This window comes from Oncorhynchus clarkii, chromosome 16 (genome assembly GCF_045791955.1).
Source record: "Oncorhynchus clarkii lewisi isolate Uvic-CL-2024 chromosome 16, UVic_Ocla_1.0, whole genome shotgun sequence".
Classification (NCBI taxonomy): domain Eukaryota; kingdom Metazoa; phylum Chordata; class Actinopteri; order Salmoniformes; family Salmonidae; genus Oncorhynchus; species Oncorhynchus clarkii.
In genome coordinates, this window is record NC_092162.1 from 6,850,820 (window position 1) to 6,871,935 (window position 21,116).

At 40.2% G+C, this 21,116-nt stretch overlaps 1 protein-coding gene across 1 annotated transcript in view; it reads left to right on the forward strand.

Moving 5' to 3' along the window:
• Nucleotides 1-20,985, forward strand: part of LOC139367830 (cadherin-related family member 1a-like) — a 21,096-nt gene extending 111 nt beyond the window's left edge. Inside the window, exons 2-10 of the mRNA XM_071106169.1 lie at nucleotides 261-339; nucleotides 552-652; nucleotides 2,215-2,421; nucleotides 3,337-3,489; nucleotides 5,549-5,713; nucleotides 9,796-9,863; nucleotides 11,767-11,995; nucleotides 15,178-15,432; nucleotides 18,696-20,985. Coding sequence (XP_070962270.1) covers nucleotides 261-339; nucleotides 552-652; nucleotides 2,215-2,421; nucleotides 3,337-3,489; nucleotides 5,549-5,713; nucleotides 9,796-9,863; nucleotides 11,767-11,995; nucleotides 15,178-15,432; nucleotides 18,696-19,313 — 1,875 coding nt within the window. The 3' untranslated portion in view covers nucleotides 19,314-20,985. The remainder of the gene's footprint in view (nucleotides 1-260; nucleotides 340-551; nucleotides 653-2,214; nucleotides 2,422-3,336; nucleotides 3,490-5,548; nucleotides 5,714-9,795; nucleotides 9,864-11,766; nucleotides 11,996-15,177; nucleotides 15,433-18,695) is intronic.
• The last annotated feature ends 131 nt before the right edge of the window (nucleotides 20,986-21,116 follow it).

Below are 21,116 nucleotides of genomic sequence, written 5' to 3' on the forward strand. Positions count from 1 at the left end.
AAAACACAACCTCCTTACTTTGGCTACGTCGACGAGGTCTCGCTTCCTGTAAGTAAAACACAACCTGATGATCCTCTGGTCTTTCAAACATAGGTTTTAAAACTTTTGGGAACTTTTGCAAGCCATTTTTTTATATTCAATAAATTGTACTTTAATTATTTTGAATACCATGTCGCCGTATTAACATACAGTATGTTCAACAGATTTTTTGGAAAACTTTTCCAAGTAATTTCTTTATGATTTATAATTTGTATTTGCAGGGTTCTGAAATAGCCACTGTGTTTGCCAAAGATGGTGACGAAGGAAACCCTAATCCTATTCATTATTCTATTACCAATGGTAAGTTACACACACACACACACACACACACACACACACACACACACACACACACACACACACACACACACACACACTTCACAAACTGACAATGACCTATCATTGTCAGCAGTTGAGCATGTGTTTGTCTACAGTTTCACAGGTATTTGTGATTTCTGTATGCGCCATGATTCACATACTATGGTGATGTTCTTACCTTTCTCCTCCTTCAGGTAGTGAGGATGTCTTCACCATCAATAGCACAACTGGTTGTATCAGCCTAACAACTTATCCAGTCACGCTGAGGAATGAATTATATGAAATCAAAGTCAAGGTAATAAGAGCTTTCTTATCCTGTTATTAGTGTCAGTGCTCTGTTATTAGTGTCAGTGCTCTGTTATTACATTACTATTGCTCTGTTATTATGGTGTTAGTGCTCTGTTATTACAGTGTCAGTGCTCTGTTATTAGTGTCAGTGCTCTGTTATTAGTGTCAGTGCTCTGTTATTAGTATCAGTGCTCTGTTATTAGTGTCAGTGCTCTGTTATTAGTGTCAGTGCTCTGTTATTAGTATCAGTGCTCTGTTATTAGTGTCAGTGCTCTGTTATTAGTATCAGTGTTCTGTTATTAGTGTCAGTGCTCTGTTATTAGTGTCAGTGCTCTTTTATTACATTACTATTGCTCTGTTATTACGGTGTTAGTGCTCTGTTATTACGGTGTTATTGCTCTGTTATTACAGTGTCAGTGCTCTGTTATTACAGTGTCAGTGCTCTGTTACTAGTGTCAGTGCTCTGTTATTAGTGGCAGTGCTCTGTTATTAGTGTCAGTGCTCTGTAATTAGTGTCAGTGCTCTGTTATTACAATGTCAGTGCTCTGTTACTAGTGTCAGTGCTCTGTTATTAGTGTCAGTGCTCTGTTATTAGTGTCAGTGCTCTGTAATTAGTGTCAGCGCTCTTTTATTACATTACTAGTGCTCTGTTATTACAGTGTCAGTGCTCTGTTATTAGTGTCAGTGCTCTGTTATTAGTGTCAGTGCTCTGTTATTACAGTGCCAGTGCTCTGTTATTACAGTGTCAGTTCTCTGTTATTACAGTGTCAGTGTTCTGTTATTACAGTGTCAGTTCTCTGTTATTACAGTGTCAGTTCTCTGTTATTACAGTGCCAGTGCTCTGTTATTACAGTGTCAGTGCTCTGTTATTACAGTGCCAGTGCTCTGTTATTACAGTGTCAGTTCTCTGTTATTACAGTGTCAGTGTTCTGTTATTACAGTGTTAGTGCTCTGTTATTACGGTGTTAGTGCTATGTTATTGCAGTGTTAGTGCTCTGTTATTACGGTGTTAGTGCTCTGTTATTACAGTGTTAGTGCTCTGTTATTACGGTGTTAGTGCTCTGTTATTACAGTGTTAGTGCTCTGTTATTACCTTGTTAGTGCTCTGTTATTACAGTGTCAGTGTTCTGTTATTACAGTGTTAGTGCTCTGTTATTACAGTGTCAGTTCTCTGTTATTACAGTGTCAGTGCTCTGTTATTACAGTGTTAGTGCTCTGTTATTGCAGTGTTAGTGCTCTGTTATTACGGTGTTAGTGCTCTGTTATTACAGTGTTAGTGCTCTGTTATTACGGTGTTAGTGCTCTGTTATTACAGTGTTAGTGCTCTGTTATTACGGTGTTAGTGCTCTGTTACATGTTTAGCACATATTTTTATTGTCTGATCTCTTTCGCTTGTGTGTGTCTCTCTCTCTCTCTCCTTCTCTCTCTCTCTCTCTCTCCTTCTTTTTCTCCTTCACTCTCTCTCTCTCTCTCTCTATCTCTCTCTCTCTCTCTCTCTCTCTCTCTCTCTCTCTCTCTCTCTCTCGCTGTTGCTGCCATTCTCTCTGTCTCTCTGTCTCTGTGTCTCAGGCCACTGAGCTGGGGCCTAGCGAGGAGCTGTTGGACTACAATGCCATGACTATGGTGACGGTTCGAGTGGTGGATCTCAACAACCACCCTCCTACCTTCTACGGAGAGAACGGGCCCCAGAGCCAATTTGAGGTGACCATGTATGAGCACCCTCCAGAGGGGGAGATCCTCAGGGGGCTGAAGATAACGGTCAACGACTCTGATCAGGTACTGGAAGGCAAAGTCTGTTTCCCAAATCGCACCCTATTCCCTTTATAGTGCACAACTTTTGATCAGTGCCCTATGGGCCCTGGTTAGAAGTAGTCCGTTATATTGGGTAACATTTCGGATACAACCGGAGACATTCTATTTCCCACCTCTCGTACTTTCATGGAAATCACTCCTTTATGCTTCGTTATAGGCCTTGAGCCTGTCTCCTAAACATGTTTGTTAGCCCAACCCCAGAACACTTGACTGATACACTGATACTAAGGGTATTGATAGCTCCAACGATGACTTTAGTGCTACAATCCACGTTGTGTTTTATTAATGGGTGCTGGTTGTATTGTATTATGTGATGTATTTGGCCGTAAAAATCTACATTTCATAAAGGATGCTTTCATTAACCCCCCCCCCCCCCCCAGACAGAAACACAGAGACACACAGAGAGACACACAGAGAGACACACAGAGAGAGACACAGAGAGAGACACAGAGATACACACAGAGAGACACACAGAGAGACACACAGAGAGACAGAGAGAGGAGGGACACACACACACACACACACACACACACACAAAACAGTATGTGACATTATGTAAACCCATTTTAGAAATAAATATTTTAATCCTCATATTTACCCAATAATACTATTAAACATCCCAGGAATGTCAATAGTTAATTTAGATTAAGATGGCTGTCATTATCATCATTATCATCATTATGTCATTTGTTCCCAGAATTCTCGTCTGCAATTTTTTACATTATATACTAATTGTATCCATTGACAGTTTTTTTCCCCCCCTCAGCCCATTGGATAGATTAAAATGATTGTTGTCAAACAGAGGTCAGAGATCTTGGTATCTGCCATGAATGTTGTCATAGATGGCAGATTCATGTAGGTGTGTGTTTTCTCTGACAGGGGGCGAATGCTAAATTTAAACTGAGATTGGTGGGGCCTGGTCGTGTACTCAGAGTGGTGCCACAGACGGTCCTCAATGAAGCACAGGTCACCGTCATCGTTGAAGACTCTGCTGCCATCGACTATGAAAAAGGCAAATCCTTAACATACAAGGTATTTCACCCCATTTTCAGCTGCATTTACAGTACCAGTCAAAAGTTTGGACCCACCTACTCATTCAAGGGTTTTCTTTTAAAAAACAACGATTTTCTACATTGTAGAATAATAGTGAAGAAATCAAAACTATGAAATAACATCTATGGAATCATGTATTAACCAAAAGTGTTACACAAGTAGCCACCCTTTGCCTTGATGACGGCTTTGCACACATGGCATTCTCTCAACCAGCTTCACCTGGAATGCTTTTCCAACAGTCTTGAAGGAGTTCCCACATATGCTGAGCACTTGTTGGCTGCTCTGTGTCTCACAAAGACACAGCGGTTGGAACCAAAAATCTCAAATTTGGATTTCCACCGGTCTAAGGTCCATTGCTTGTATTTGTTGGCCCAAGCAAGTCTCTTCTTATTATTGGTGTCCTAGAAGGGGTTTCTTTGCAGCAATTTGACCACGAAGGCCTGATTCTCACAGTCTTCACCGAACAGTTGATGTTGAGATTTGTCTGTTACTTGAACTCTGAAGCATTTATTTGGGCTGCAATTTCTGAGGCTGGTAACTGTAATGAACTTATCCTCTACAGCAGATGTAACTCTGGGTCTTCATGAGAGCCAGTTTCATCATAGAGTTTGATTGTTTTTGCGACTGCACTTGATTTTTTTTTTTTAAGTTCTTGAAATGTTCTGTATTGACTGACCTTCATGTCTTAAAGTAATGATGGGCTGTCGTTTCTCTTTTCTTATTTATTGAGTTTTTCTTGCCATATTATGGTATTTTACCAAATAGGGCTATGTTCTGTATATCTTCTACCTTGTCACAACACAACTGGCTCAAACGCATTAAGAAAGAGAAATAAATTCCACAAATTAACTTTTAAATTAACAAATTAACTACCTCATGAAGCTGGTTGAGAGAATGCCAAGAGGGTGCAAAGCTGTCATCAAGGCAAAGGGTGTCTACTTTGAAGAATCTAAAATCTAAAATATATTTAGATTTAACACTGTTGTTCTGGTTACTACATGATTCCATATGTGTTATTTCATTGTTTTGATGTCTTCACTATTATTCTACAATGTAGAAAATAGTACAAATGAAGAAAAACCCTGGAATGAGTCGATGTGTCTAAACTTTTGACTGGTACTCCATGACAAACTGGAATAACAAATGTTTGTTCCTAAAAGGGACAATGTAGATTCGATATGATTTTATTTTGATGGTACAGAAATTACTAGGTATTTACTAAGAAATTACAATGGTAATTATACAATTAGAAATTACAATGGTAATTATACAATAAGAAATTACAATGGTAATTATACAATAAGAAATTACAATGGTAATTATACAGTTAGAAATTACAATGGTAATTATACAATAAGAAATTACAATGGTAATTATACAATAAGAAATTACAATGGTAATTATACAATACGAAATTACAATGGTAATTATACAGTTAGAAATTACAATGGTAATTATACAATAAGAAATTACAATGGTAATTATACAGTTAGAAATTACAATGGTAATTATACAATACGAAATTACAATGGTAATTATACAATAAGAAATTACAATGGTAATTATACAATAAGAAATTACAATGGTAATTATACAGTTAGAAATTACAATGGTAATTATACAATAAGAAATTACAATGGTAATTATACAGTTAGAAATTACAATGGTAATTATACAATAAGAAATTACAATGGTAATTATACAAAAATAAATTACAATGGTAATTATACAATAAGAAATTACAATGGTAATTATACAATAAGTAATTACAATAGTAATTATGTGGTAAGCAATTACATTGGTAACAGTAATAACCTATGACTTATAAAATAATAATAATTTAGCAGACTCTTTTATCCAAAGTCACTTAAAGTAGTGCTTCCATATATTTTGTATTTTTGACCCCAGTGGGAATCTAACCCACAACTCTGGCATTGCAGGCATCATGCTCATTCCTTCAACAATTCTTTACTATAGTATAACAGCAAGAATAGTAGTGAGTATTTTATGGATTTAACATAGCATTTCCCTCTACCAGTTACTGGCTGTGGAGATTGACACCCCTGAGAGGTTCAGTGCGACAGCTGACATTGTGATTCACCTTTTGGACACCAATGACAACACTCCCAGGTTCACCTCAGAGTATTACATCGCACGTATCCCGGAGAACTCCCCCGGAGGCTCCAACGTTGTGTCTGTCACCGTAAGTACATCTGGATTATTCAACTCTACTCAAACATCACTGCCACCAAAATATGATTATGTAATCTCACAACAATAATCCACCGATAGATGGATGTTAATGGTTATGGGTAATTGGAAGCTGAGAGGAAGCAGGGATTTCCAGCTTGAGGGATTTCCACAAAATGCCCGTAGAGACGTAATGCTTATATGATTGACTTTCTCCATACAATACTCAACTATGGAACCAGATTCAATAAATGCAAATAAATGTATTGAAACAACAATAATAGGAAAAAACAATACTCCAATATCAATTTTATTTCAATGTTGTTATCTGTATTTATTTTGGGATGAATCTGCTTCCATTCTACGAGTATTTATAATGTTACACTATTAGTAGTTACCGTTTAGCAGGAATTAGAGTTGGTGAGAAGGTAACAATTCTTTAGGGTCAATCATATTGGCCTTTACACTGTGGTGTCCCTGTGGTGTGACTGTGTCCTAATCACCCCAGGGAATGGGAGCCTAGTAGACAGACCCTGCTGGGGTGAAATCCTCCCCACATTGTTCGGTGTGTTTTAGCTTAGAGTAAGATCCTCTCTAGTGTGTTATCCTCAGACTGTTCCAATCAGCAAATGGACAGTGACCTTCAATCAATGACCTTGTGTCCCAATGGACTCCCTACTCAACAATATTGTCCCCAAAAATCAGTTGTTAAAAGGATAAATATTAATGTGGAAATTGTTGTTATTATTATGAATAATATTGTTATATAATATTGGAAAATAAAATGTTTGATATGCGTTTATTTCCTGGGTGATTGGATTCTTTTTAAAGAGCCCTGACATGCTTATGCATAGGTAACAAAATTCTAACTCCTCTCCTCTCTGTTCCGTTCCAACATTCTAACTCCTCTCTTTTATGTTCCGTTCCATCATTCTAACTCCTCTCCTTTATGTTCCGTTCCAACATTCTACCTCCTCTCCTTTATGTTCTGTTCCAACATTCTAACTCCTCTCCTTAATGTTCTGTTCCAACATTCTAACTCCTCTCCTCTATGTTCCGTTCCAACATTCTACCTCCTCTCCTTTATGTTCTGTACCAACATTCTAACTCCTCTCCTTAATGTTCTGTTCCAACATTCTAACTCCTCTCCTCTATGTTCCGTTCCAACATTCTAACTCCTCTCCTCTCTGTTCCGTTCCAACATTCTAACTCCTCTCCTTTATGTTCCTTTCCAACATTCTAACTCCTCTCCTCTCTGTTCCTTTCCAACATTCTAACTCCTCTCCTTTATGTTCCGTTCCAACATTCTAACTCCTCTCCCCTCTGTTCCTTTCCAACATTCTAACTCCTCTCCTCTATGTTCCGTTCCAACATTCTACCTCCTCTCCTCTCTGTTCCGTTCCAACATTCTAACTCCTCTCCTTTATGTTCCTTTCCAACATTCTAACTCCTCTCCTCTCTGTTCCTTTCCAACATTCTAACTCCTCTCCTTTATGTTCCGTTCCAACATTCTAACTCCTCTCCCCTCTGTTCCTTTCCAACATTCTAACTCCTCTCCTCTATGTTCTGTTCCAACATTCTACCTCCTCTCCTCTCTGTTCCGTTCCAACATTCTAACTCCTCTCCTTTATGTTCCTTTCCAACATTCTAACTCCTCTCCTCTCTGTTCCTTTCCAACATTCTAACTCCTCTATGTTCCGTTCCAACATTCTACCTCCTCTCCTCTCTGTTCCTTTCCAACATTCTAACTCCTCTCCTCTCTGTTCCGTTCCAACATTCTACCTCCTCTCCTTTATGTTCCGTTCCAACATTCTAACTCCTCTCCTTTATGTTCCGTTCCAACATTCTACCAAAATTCTAACTCCTCTCCTCTCTGTTCCGTTCCATCATTCTAACTCCTCTCCTCTCTGTTCCGTTCCAACATTCTAACTCCTCTCCTCTCTGTTCCGTTCCAACATTCTACCTCCTCTCCTTTATGTTCCGTTCCAACATTCTAACTCCTCTCCTTTATGTTCCGTTCCAACATTCTACCAAAATTCTAACTCCTCTCCTCTCTGTTCCGTTCCAACATTCTAACTCCTCTCCTTTATGTTCCGTTCCAACATTCTAACTCCTCTCCTTTATGTTCCGTTCCAACATTCTACCAAAATTCTAACTCCTCTCCTCTTATGTTCCGTTCCAACATTCTAACTCCTCTCCTCTATGTTCCGTTCCAACATTCTAACTCCTCTCCTCTATGTTCCGTTCCAACATTCAAACTCCTCTCCTCTATGTTCCGTTCCAACATTCTAACTCCTCTCCTCTATGTTTCGTTCCAACATTCTAACTCCTCTCCTCTATCTTCCGTTCCAACATTCTAACTCCTCTCCTCTATGTTCCGTTCCAACATTCTAACTCCTCTCCCCTGTTCCGTTCCAACATTCTAACTCCTCTCCTCTCTGTTCCGTTCCAACATTCTAACTCCTCTCCTCTCTGTTCCGTTCCAGCATTCTACCAACATTCTAACTCCTCTCCTCTCTGTTCCGTTCCAACATTCTAACTCCTTTCCTCTATGTTCCGCTCCAACATTCTACCAACATTCTATCTCCTCTCCTCTATGTTCCGTTCCAATATTCTACCTTCTCTTTTAATTCTAATTTCTCTGTCCCCTTCCAGTATTCTGACTCCTCTCCTCTATATTCCTTTCCCAGCAATCTACCAGTATTCTGACTTCTATCCTCTCTGTTCCTTTCCAGCACTCTATCAACATTCTGACTTGTATCCTCTCTGTTCCTTTCCAGCACTCTATCAACATTCTGACTTCTATCCTCTCTGTTCCTTTCCAGCACTCTATCAACATTCTGACTTCTATCCTCTCTGTTCCTTTCCAGCACTCTATCAACATTCTGACTTGTATCCTCTCTGTTTCTTTCCAGCACTCTATCAACATTCTGACTTCTATCCTCTCTGTTCCTTTCCAGCACTCTATCAACATTCTGACTTCTATCCTCTCTGTTCCTTTCCAGCACTCTATCAACATTCTGACTTCTATCCTCTCTGTTCCTTTCCAGCACTCTATCAACATTCTGACTTCTATCCTCTCTGTTCCTTTCCAGCACTCTATCAACATTCTGACTTCTGTCCTCTCTATGTTCTGTTCCAACATTCTAACTTCTATCCTTTCCTTTATGTTCTGTTCCAACATTCTAACTTCTATCCTTTCCTCTATGTTCTGTTCCAACATTCTAACTTCTATCCTCTCCTCTATGTTCTGTTTCAACATTCTAACTTCTATCGTCTCCTCTATGTTCTGTTCCAACATTCTAACTTCTATCATTTCCTCTATGTTTTGTTCCAACATTCCAACGTGTGTCCTCTCTATGTTCTGTTCCAGCATTCTAACTTCTATCATTTCCTCTATGTTCTGTTCCAACATTCCAACGTGTGTCCTCTCTATGTTCTGTTCCAACATTCCAACGTGCGTCCTCTCTATGTTCTGTTCCAACATTCCAACGTGTGTCCTCTCTATGTTCTGTTCCAACATTCCAACGTGTGTCTTCTCTATGTTCTGTTCCAGCATTCCAACGTGTGTCCTCTCTATGTTCTGTTCCAACATTCCAACGTGTGTCCTCTCTATGTTCTGTTCCAACATTCCAACGTGTGTCCTCTCTATGTTCTGTTCCAGCATTCCAACGTGTGTCCTCTCTATGTTCTGTTCCAACATTCCAACGTGTGTCCTCTCTATGTTCTGTTCCAACATTCCAACGTGTGTCCTCTCTATGTTCTGTTCCAACATTCCAACGTGTGTCCTCTCTATGTTCTGTTCCAACATTCCAACGTGTGTCCTCTCTATGTTCTGTTCCAACATTCCAACGTGTGTCCTCTCTATGTTCTGTTCCAGCATTCCAACGTGTGTCCTCTCTATGTTCTGTTCCAGCATTCCAACGTGTGTCCTCTCTATGTTCTGTTCCAACATTCCAACGTGTGTCCTCTCTATGTTCTGTTCCAGCATTCCAACGTGTGTCCTCTCTATGTTCTGTTCCAGCATTCCAACGTGTGTCCTCTCTATGTTCTGTTCCAGCATTCTAACTCCCTTTCTCGTTTTTTGCATTCCAGGCCAATGATCCAGACTCTGGCCTTTGGGGTGAAGTCAAGTACTCCATCTATGGATCCGGATCTGATTTGTAAGTACAGTGGAGTCCTGCCAATACCAATGATTGTTGAACATGAAGAGTTGAATAAAAGCCATTAATCTGTTGGTGTGGAGCCAGTTGAATAGACCAAAATGGGCAGAAATGATCACTTAAGCAATATAATAATTTGTTATGCCTGATTATGCGTGAGGACAAACGTGGGGAAACCCGCTGGGTCTTTGTATTGGGTCCCAATCGCTCAAGCAACAGTGATAGAATGGTAGAAAAACGTGGGTTCACAGTGAATAAAGTACAGCGGAGTATATTTTCTGTGGCTTTTTCCGGCAATAGATGTGAAAACGCAAAAAAATAACAAAAAAGTTGTGTAAACGGTGTTTACTTGTGTCTACTCTCCACCCAGACCTAACAACAACGCTCACCATCAGATGAACCAACCTCCTACTGACTGATCAGTCTCAGAGAGATTCATCTTTTTCATGGCGTTCTATCACCTGCCGGCTGTGATTATTGTGGATAAAAATGAATGAGTTTGACTTGGGTTAACTAATCCTGCTCCAGGTCAACCATCTCTCAACTCAGATTCTTCCCCTTTGATTGGAAGATGGGAGAAGACAGTATTTCAGTATTAGGTTGGCTATGCTTGTAGCTCTTCTCCTCCCTCCTGTAACAGCTTACTCTTAAGATTGGGGCACGATACTGACTGGTTAATCTTGTAATTGGATTGCAGGGTGAAAAATAGCCTGCCAGGCCTGGATGTCTCGTGTAGAGAGGGCCAATTAACATGCAATGTGGCAGCTGGAGCTCTGCTATGGAAAGCAAGGCAGGCAGGCTGCAATGCAGGCAGAACATTGAAAAAATAAGTGTCAAGTTATCTTCCAGTTTTGCTTGCCGTCTTGACGCAGGAAGTAAATGATAAATGTGTGAAAGTTAACAGTTTGCCTTGTATTTGTTAATTTTCACAGGGAATACGTTCTAAAAAAAGAAAATGTTGGAAAATGGCTGAATATGTGCCACTTTAACAGAATATTGGACATAAAAAAATGTGTACTGGACAAAAAAATGACCTTGGTGATAATACAGAATAATTTATCATCTGCAACACGGGTCTTGATATATTTTTCCCATGAGATTTAATCCAAGATTAAACTGTTGTGCACAGTACATACCTTGTGCATAACCTTGATTGTTACATAACTCCCAACATACTGCTAATGCACTGCTAAAATACTGCCAATATACTGCTAATGCACTGCTAAAATACTGCCAATATACTGCTAATGCACTGCTAAAATACTGCCAAAATACTGTAAAAAAATACTGCCAATATACTGCTAATGCACTGCTAAAATACTGCCAATATACTGCTAATGCACTGCTAAAATACTGCCAATATACTGCTAATGCACTGCTAAAATACTGCCAATATACTGCTAATGCACTGCTAAAATACTGCCAACATACTGCTAATGCACTGCTAAAATACTGCCAATATACTGCTAATGCACTGCTAAAATACTACAAATATACTGTAAAAAAATACTGCCAATATACACTCTTAGAAAAAAATGTTCCAAAAGGGTTCTTCGGCTGTCCCCTTAGGAGAATCCTTGATGGTTCCAGGTAGAGCCCTCTGTGGAAAGGGTTCTACTTGGAACTAAAAAGGGTTCTTCAAAGGTTTCTGCTATGGGGACAGCCGAAGAACCCTTTTAGGTTCTAGATAGCAACTTTTTCTAAGAGTGTACTGCCTAAATACTGCCAATATACTGACAATATATTGCTTGTATACTACCAATATACTGCCAACTTACTCTCAATATACTGTCAATATAATGTTAATATACTATCAATATACTGCCAATATAATGCTAAAATACTGCCAATATTCCGCTAATATATTGTCAATATCCTGCTAATACACTGTTGTGTATTCCAGGTTTCTCATCCACCCGTCCTCAGGCATCATCTACACCCAGGCCTGGGCCACTCTGGATGCTGAGGTCAAGTCCAAGTACAACTTCTACGTGAAGGCAGAGGACACAGAGGGCAAGTACAGCCTGGCAGAGGTGTTTGTCACTGTCCTTGACATGAACGACCACGTTCCAGAGTTTGATGACAGCTTTGTGGAGAGGACCATGATCATCGGTGCACCTGTTAGGGTAGAGGTATGTACAGTGGCAATAAGATAGGATAAGATAGCACTTTATAGATCCCTAAAGTAGAGGTTTATACAGTAGCCATGTGGTGTGTAGAGGTATATTCTAGAGCAGTGGTTCCGCAACGGTGGGGCTGTAATAGTAACAGTAGAATGAAGGTGCACTTTCACAATTGTGTAGTGCATCATCAGTGTTCCTCTTGTCATGTCAGTCATTGGATACCTTCCAGAGCTATTACCAACTGGTTATGTCCAGATCAACTATCCCATGTTAGCTAACGTTATTTAGCTAGGTTTCTTAGCCTAAACAGTGCATTCGGAAAGTATTCAGCCCCCTTGACTTTTTCCACATTTTGTTACGTTACAGCCTTATTGTAAAAAATATATATATTTTTTTTTCCCTCATCAATTTACACACAATACCCCATAATGACATCACAATACCCCATAATGACATCACAATACCCCATAATGGCATCACAATACCCCATAAGCACAAAGCAAAAACATGTTTTTAGAAATTGTTACAAATGTATTACAAATAAAAACTGTAATATCACATTTGCATAAGTATTCAGACCGTTTACACAGTATTTTTGAAACACCTTTGACAGCGATTACAGCCTCGAGTGTTCTTGGGTATGACGCTACAAGCTTGGCACACCTGTATTTGTGGAGCTTCTCCCATTCTTCTCTGCAGATCCTCTCAAACACTGTCAGGTTTGATGGGGAGTGTCGCTGTAGAAAAGGCCCATGGAGTTGGTGGAATAATCCTTTAATTCATTGCCATTTACTCAGCTGGGCCAGGGGCGCTTTAATTAGGTCAAGTGGAAATGTCTGACAGATCTCAACTCCATAAAAGGAGGAAATTGCCATCGCCTGATCTCGCTGCTTTCTCTTCCTTAATTACATCTGATCCAGAAGTTCTGTGCATCCATGAATCCACGTAAGTCCACCGACTCTGTTACCGTTCATCTGAACTATCTGTTGCGATCCGGAGATGGGCCATCAGTTATTGTTTATAGTTATTGCGGCTTGGAGCGCACGCTTCAAACATATTGTGTAATGTGAATTGTCAATGATCCCGGCCCTACGGATCCTCATAGGCCAATTATGCAATCGATATGGTTCATATGTATTGAAATTAATTATATGTACACATGAAGACAATTGAAAGAGTGAAATGGGAAACATCATTGTTTACTAACTGATTGACTTTGATAATGGGGATTATAGATTGTATAACCATTCACTGTTTGTATTCTTTCATAATTTATGATAAATAGTTACGAGCCTAAATGACTCGCGGATGATTACTATTGACTTCTTAATGAACTGAACTGTTGACCTCCCTAAGTTGTGTTAATAATGAATGATATGATTTGATCTTTGATTATGAATCTGATTGGATACATGTTATTTGTTTCCTTTGTGATGCAGCACAGACTACTCAGTAAATATACCACTTTATGGTTAAAGGAATTCCTGCCTCATTCAGATCCATTCCTCTGTCACCTGACACGTGACCACCTGTTCACCTTCACTGTCAGTCATCCTACCTGTCCAGCTACCCACACAGATTCCACTAATCTTTCAGTCGCTGCACAGCTATTTTCGGGTCACTCCAGAGATGTTTGATCGGGTTCAAGTCCGGGCTCTGGCTGGATCACTCAAGGACATTCAGAGACTTGTCCCGAAGCCACTCCTGCTTTGTTTTGGCTGTATGCTTAGGATTGTTGTCCTGTTGGAAGGTGAACCTTCACCCCAGTCTGAGGTCCTGAGTGCTCTGGAGCATGTTTTCATCAAGGATTTCTCTGTACTTTGCTCCGTTCATCTTTCCCTCAAACCTGACGAGTCTCCCAGTCCCTGCCACTGAAAAACATTTCCACAGCATGGTGTTGCCACCACCATGCTTCACCATAGGGATGGTGACAGGTTTCCTCCATACGTGACACTTGGCATTGAGTTTGGCTGGACGGCCAGCTCTAGGAAAAGTCTTGGTGGTTCACTTCTTCCATTTAAGAATGATGGAGGCCACTGTGTTGTTTTTGATACCCTTCCCCAGATCTGTGCCTCGACACAATTCTGTCTCCGAGCACTACCGGCAATTCCTTTGACCTCATGGCTTGGTTTTTGCTCTGATATGCACTATCAACGGTGGGACCTTAGACAGGTGTGTCCCTTTCCTATTCATGTCCAATCAATTCAATTGACCACAGGTGGACTCCAATCAAGTTGTAGAAACATCTCAAGGATGATCAATGGAAACAGGATGCACCTGAGCTCAATTTCGAGTCTTATAGCAAAAGGTCTGAATACTTATGTAAATAATGTATTTCTGTTTTTTATTTGTAATAAATTAGCAAACATTTATAAAAAAAAAACAGGTTTCGCCTTATGTGTAGATTGATGAGTCAAAACATTTTCCCTGATGCTGGAAGGGGGGCCTGAGTGAAAAGGTTTGGGAACCCCTGTCCTAGAGTTGTAATGGTTCACTGGCCATCGGTTCGGTTTGATCCTAAACACTGTGTGAATCATTACACCCCTGGTAAACACTGTGTGAATCATTACACCCCTGGTAAACACTGTGTGAATCATTACACCCCTGGTAAACACTGTGTGAATCACTACACCCCTGGTAAACACTGTGTGAATCATTACACCCCTGGTAAACACTGTGTGAATCACTACACCCCTGGTAAACACTGTGTGAATCATTACACCCCTGGTAAACACTGTGTGAATCATTACACCCCTGGTAAACACTGTGTGAATCATTACACCCCTGGTAAACACTGTGTGAATCATTACACCCCTGGTAAACACTGTGTGAATCATTACACCCCTGGTAAACACTGTGTGAATCATTACACCCCTGGTAAACACTGTGTGAATCATTACACCCCTGGTAAACACTGTGTGAATCATTACACCCCTGGTAAACACTGTGTGAATCATTACACCCCTGGTAAACACTGTGTGAATCATTACACCCCTGGTAAACACTGTGTGAATCATTACACCCCTGGTAAACACTGTGTGAATCATTACACCCCTGGTAAACACTGTACATTGAATGCTTGTTTTTGTTGGATGATAATCATCTGAAAGAACCGTTCCAGTCCAGCGCAATTTTTAAGTCAATAATGTGTTTAGTTTTTCTGCTTTTTCGTTTTTTTTTTATCCATTCAGGCCATAGATGCCGATGCAGAGTCGCCCAATAACGTCATTGAGTATTCCATTATGCAAGCTGAGCCGGACAACATCTTCGACATCAACGCAGAGACTGGAGAGATCAAGCTCAAGTCGTACATCAAGTCCATGGAGATCGTGCAGAACATCACCAAGCAGAAGGACTGCAGGTGGTCTCTGGTGGTCCAAGCCCGGGACCGAGGGTCTCCATCCTTCAGCACTACCGCCGTGGTCAACATCGACATCACTGAGGCGGTAGGTTGAATATTTCCTGATCTTAACCGTAGAGTAATAACCCTAACCTAACTGACAAACCCTAACTGCCTAACTGCTTAATTTCCTAACCCTAACTGCCTAACTTCCTAACCCTAACTGCCTACTGCCGAATTTCCTCACCCTTACTGCCTAATTTCCTAACCCTAACTACCTAATTCCCTAACCCTAACTGCCTAATTTCCTTACCCTTACTGCCTAATTTCCTAACCCTAACTGCCTAATTTCCTAACCCTAACTGCCCAATTTCCTCACCCTTACTGCCTAATTTCCTAACCCTCACTGCCTAACCCTAACTGCCCAATTTCCTAACCTTAACTGCCCAATTTCCTAACCCTAACTGCCTCGCCCTAACTGCCTAATTTCCTAGCCCTAACTGCCTAATTTCCTAGCCCTAACTGCCTAATTTCCTAACCCTGCCTACTTTCCTAACCCTAACTGCCTAATTTCCTAACCCTAACTGCCTAATTTCCTAACCCTAACTGCCTAATTTCCTAACCCTAATTGCCCAATTTCCTAACCCTAATTTCCTAACCCTAACTGCCTAATTTCCTAACCCTAACTGCCTAATTTTCTAACCCTGCTGTCACACCTTATCCATAGGCTGCTTACAGGGTAAGGAAATCAATAATTTGGGTAAACTAACGCCAGCAGCATTAGCTCTGTCAAGCCTGTTAAGTGATATTTTAAAAACAAACTCTCCTCTAATAGAAACATAAAGAAAGTGCTATTTCAATTGTTTATATTTTGTTTGTTTTTATATTGTAAAAATGTACATACTCATTAAGTGTATTTTTGTTTCCAAATTTGCATTCATTGATTGCATGAATTTTAAAGCCTACCTTCCTCTTTGTTAACTTCGCCCTACATATTTAACATCATATCCGAGAAGAATAGAATACCACAATATTATCTCTGTGTGAATATTATCTCTGTTGTCTTCTGTGTTGCATTGTGCTTTTCAGATCAAAGCTCGAATAATTGCAAACTTCCTGAACCTCATCAAGCGCCCATCAAATGTTATTGGACTTTTTTTGGGCATAGTCGGCTTCACAATTTTACTAACAATCTGTATATCCACTACCTTGTACTGTAGAACAGTGAAGAAAGCTCGCGTCAACCCCCAGGCCAATTTCATCAGAGTTATCCGAAGGCCCAAATGATCATGAGACCCATCCCACTGGACTATACAGACTACATTTTATATATCACCTTATTATGTCTGCAAGACATTACTTTATGATACTTTAAAGACAATATATATGTTTTACTTCTTTGTCTGTAAAAGAGTAGCAAAGCACATTATAAAGGATAGGATTTTTCTATTGGATTCTTGTATTGGTATTTGGTATGTTATTAGGATCCCCATTAGCTGTTTCCGAAGGCAGCAGCTACTCTTCCTGGGTTCCACACAGACCATGAAAATTGACATAATACGGAACATAAATAGACAAGATCATCTCAAGGACGGCACTACATACTGGAGTACATTATATAGGAGAGTACTGGAGCACATTATATAGGAGAGTACTGGAGCACATTATAAAGGAGAGTACTGGAGTACATTATAAAGGAGAGTACAGGAGTACATTATAAAGGAGAGTACTGGAGTACATTATATAGGAGAGTACTGGAGTACATTATAAAGGAGAGTACTGGAGCACATTATAAAGGAGAGTACTGGAGTACATTATAAAGGAGAGTACTGGAGCACATTATAAAGGAGAGTACTGGAGTACATTATAAAGGAGAGTACTGGAGCACATTATATAGGAGAGTACTGGAGTAGATTATAAAGGAGAGTACTGGAGCACATTAAAGGAGAGTACTGGAGCACATTATAAAGGAGAGTACTGGAGCACATTATAAAGGAGAGTACTGGAGCACATTATAAAGGAGAGTACTGGAGTACATTATATAGGAGAGTACTGGAGTACATTATATAGGAGAGTACTGGAGTACATTATATAGGAGAGTACTGGAGTACATTATATAGGAGAGTACTGGAGTACATTATATAGGAGAGTACTGGAGTACATTATGTAGGAGAGTACTGGAGTACATTATAAAGGAGAGTACTGGAGTACATTATAAAGGAGAGTACTGGAGCACATTATATAGGAGAGTACAGGAGCACATTATATAGGAGAGTACTGGAGCACATTATAAAGGAGAGTACTGGAGTACATTATAAAGGAGAGTACTGGAGTACATTATATAGGAACAGTAAATAAGTACACACACACAAAGGTTTTGACCGGTCGTCATTGTAAATACGTTTTTTTTTCTTAACTAACTTGTATACGATATGATATTATATAAAAACAATTATAGTTCTTTCATATCCATCTTTTATATTTGATTGGGATATGTTTTTCTACTCCTAAAAATGTATTTTTATCTACTTTATTTTTATCTCTATTTACTGTTTTGATCATATTGTCAAATTCTAGTGCTAGTATTATAGTATGTAGGACTTATTTTATAGTAATTCTCCTACGTCAGAGCATATTTTAAACAGTTTGACTATACTGAAGTAACAAAGATGAAGTCATTTACTTTCAAGCCAGTGTCTTGAGTTTAAGGTTAATCCCTTTGTCAGAAGAACAGAGTAATCTCTATTTTTCCATTTTTTTTTCTTCATATCCATGCAAATAATACTCTCAAACCAAAGACCCAGTAGCATTCAACGTAGGGCTTTAGGAACCTGTCACAGGAAGTTAATCCACAGTACAATCCTTATCGGAAAACATGTCACTGCGCGTGAACAAAAAGAACAAACCGTTCTGGTGCACCTGCCACACGCCCGACAACAGTCAGTGTGTGTATGACCCAAATGGCACAGCCTAAAGTAGAGCACCACACCCTAAGCCTCTATCATATACAGACACAGCAGTTTGGGATGAAAGGGTGTTTGACAACGTATCATTACAGTGAGAACATACATTATTAGTACATGTATGGACTAGCTGTGGGAATTGAACTCCCCAACCCTGTTGTTGTTGTTAGCCCCGTGCTTTTACCAACTGAGCCACACAGGACTTCCTGCGGCCATCATGCTGCTAGCGTTATAGAGATGTTGTCTGTCTGGGGCTCCTCTGTCAGTGCTTGGCTCATGTCTGACCTCTGACCCTGCTGCTTGCCTGCATGCTTTTGGACCAAAATATGAAACGTGTAAAACGTTTGATGATCTAGTCCCCGTGGATGGGCATGATTAAAAGTATTATCTTTGTGCTCTTTTACAGACTCAACTCAAGGGGCCTATGGCAGCCTTTTTATTGCAAAGTAGGCACAACCCAATGAAGGCCCTAGGCATGGTCGCTGGTGTCATTAGCATATTGGTAGGCGTCACTGTCTTGATCTCCACGGCTATGTTCTTGCGCAACACAAAGTCCAACAGGATAATGCCGGCGCGTCGCATCATCATCAGACGGAGACCGTCAAGAGACCGTAAGCCGTGGACGTTTAACGTACCGTTCCGTGGCGGCGGTGGAAATGACCCGTTGAACAAGTTTGTTGTAGGCGACCCGGAAGCAGGGAGTGTCAGCATCAACCCCAACAAAAACATCAGACCCCGGTGCTCTAGATCAAAGCCCAATCCTCTGCCCCCCAGAGCCCCCTGTCTGTCTCCTCCATCCTGTCCCCCTCTGTCCGCCGACCCCAGGCCCAGTGAGAGGCCCCGGGCTGCAGTGCCGACCGTCTCTGGGGCCCTGGCTTCAAAGGGCTCCAGGAGATCCAGCCAGAGCAGAGAGAGCAACATCAGCTCTGAGACTACTAGAATCCCCGTCAGCTCAGCCCTGGTCTCTGAACTCAAAAGGAGACTGGAGCAGAAAATCATTGAGAGCAACTCAAGCTATTATTGAACCTGATAGGTGTGGTGTGCTGGCGCTCTATCCAATCTGTCAGTAAATTGTCTGGACTTGCTTAATGTGCTCAGTCCTAGGATCGTAAAACTGCAATTGTAAAAGAAGGTTGAGGACAGTAGGTAAATTCCCTTCAAAACTGTATTTGTTTTCAAAGCAAGTCCTCTGTCAAAGCAATGTTGCAACACTGTCCTATTATTGAACCTACTGAATTCTAACGAGCTCTACACATTTTCTTCAAGATGTTATAACATAACGTTGGACACTTGGATCCATGGGCCCCGGTCCAGAATAGTGCAGTTTACAGGGAATAGGGTGCCATTTGAGACACACACTGTCATCCAGAAATAACTAGAGATGTTTCTGCACTGCCATCTTGAGATGTGTAATGGGATCCTTGTTAGATACGTCTCTGCATTGCTGCCATCTTGAGATGTGTAATGGGATCCTTGTTAGATACGTCTCTGCATTGCTGCCATCTTGAGATGTGTAATGGGATCCTTGTTAGATACGTCTCTGCATTGCTGCCATCTTGAGATGTGTAATGGGATCCTTGTTAGATAAGTTGGCAGCAATGCAATCTTGAAAAGTGTAATGGTATCCTTGTTAGATAAGTTTGCATTGCTGCCATCTTGAGACGTGTAATGGGATCCTTGTTAGATAAGTTTGCATTGCTGCCATCTTGAGATGTGTAATGGGATCCTTGTTAGATAAGTTTGCATTTCTGCCATCTTGAGACGTGTAACGGGATCCTTGTTAGATACGTCTCTGCATTTCTGCCATCTTGAGACGTGTAACGGGATCCTTGTTAGATACGTCTCTGCATTTCTGCCATCCTGAGGGGAAACAACATGTTAACAAGAGTGACTAAGGGGGAAATACTGGACCATGTCTGAGGAAAAGACTACTGCATATTTCTGTGTCATATTCCTGAAACGTTTAGTTTAATTTGCTTAAGACCCTGCAATGTTTTCAAGAATAGTGCTGAAATATATGATTAGGATTGATATGTAGCCTATGTTGCCAGAATGCAAAATGGAATTCAAATTACGGAATTAATTTGGCTAAAAGGACGCCTCAAAATAGCCTCAATCAGCCTTGCTACTGTAGCTAGCTAGCTAGCTAGCTTGTTTACAATGATTTGATGCAGTCCAGACGGGCACTAGCAGATGGCATAATAGGTAACATATGGCAGCAAGGAGTTGGTGTAACTAGTGCCACACGCCGGAGCCCCTATTCCTCTCTCCACTCACCTCTTCCCCACCTTTCTACTGATACAAACAAAGGGACTGCAGCGAGCAAGTCTCCATTGAAGTTTTCCAAAACAACTGTTTTCTTTAAAACACGTAGTATTTCTACTATCATGATTTTGTTGTAACAGTGAAAACATTTCAAATGGCCCATCCCTAAAAAATGTACCAACTTTGACTTGTGCGTCAGATCGAAGCAGCTATACGACACAGCTATAAAAAAAATAAACAAGAGATATTTTTGACAGGATAAATGCCATTGCTTAAAACACGAGTGCTCATGGACCTGTGTTTGTGACATTCTAATGGTGTTTGTCATATTTAGATAAGTAGATGTTCAAGGATTATGATGTGCCACTGCCTGTTTCCAAGACAACAAAAACTCTTGCTTGTTTGAAATCAGTAACTTTTTTTCTTTATTTTATTTTATTTTATTTTATTTTGCTGAAATGCTTTTTTATTTCAAAAGGGTCTTATTTTAATTTGGGGGGGATTGGTGTTGGATTACTCACTTAAATGAAGGAATCATTTTGTTGTTTCAGTAAATATCAAA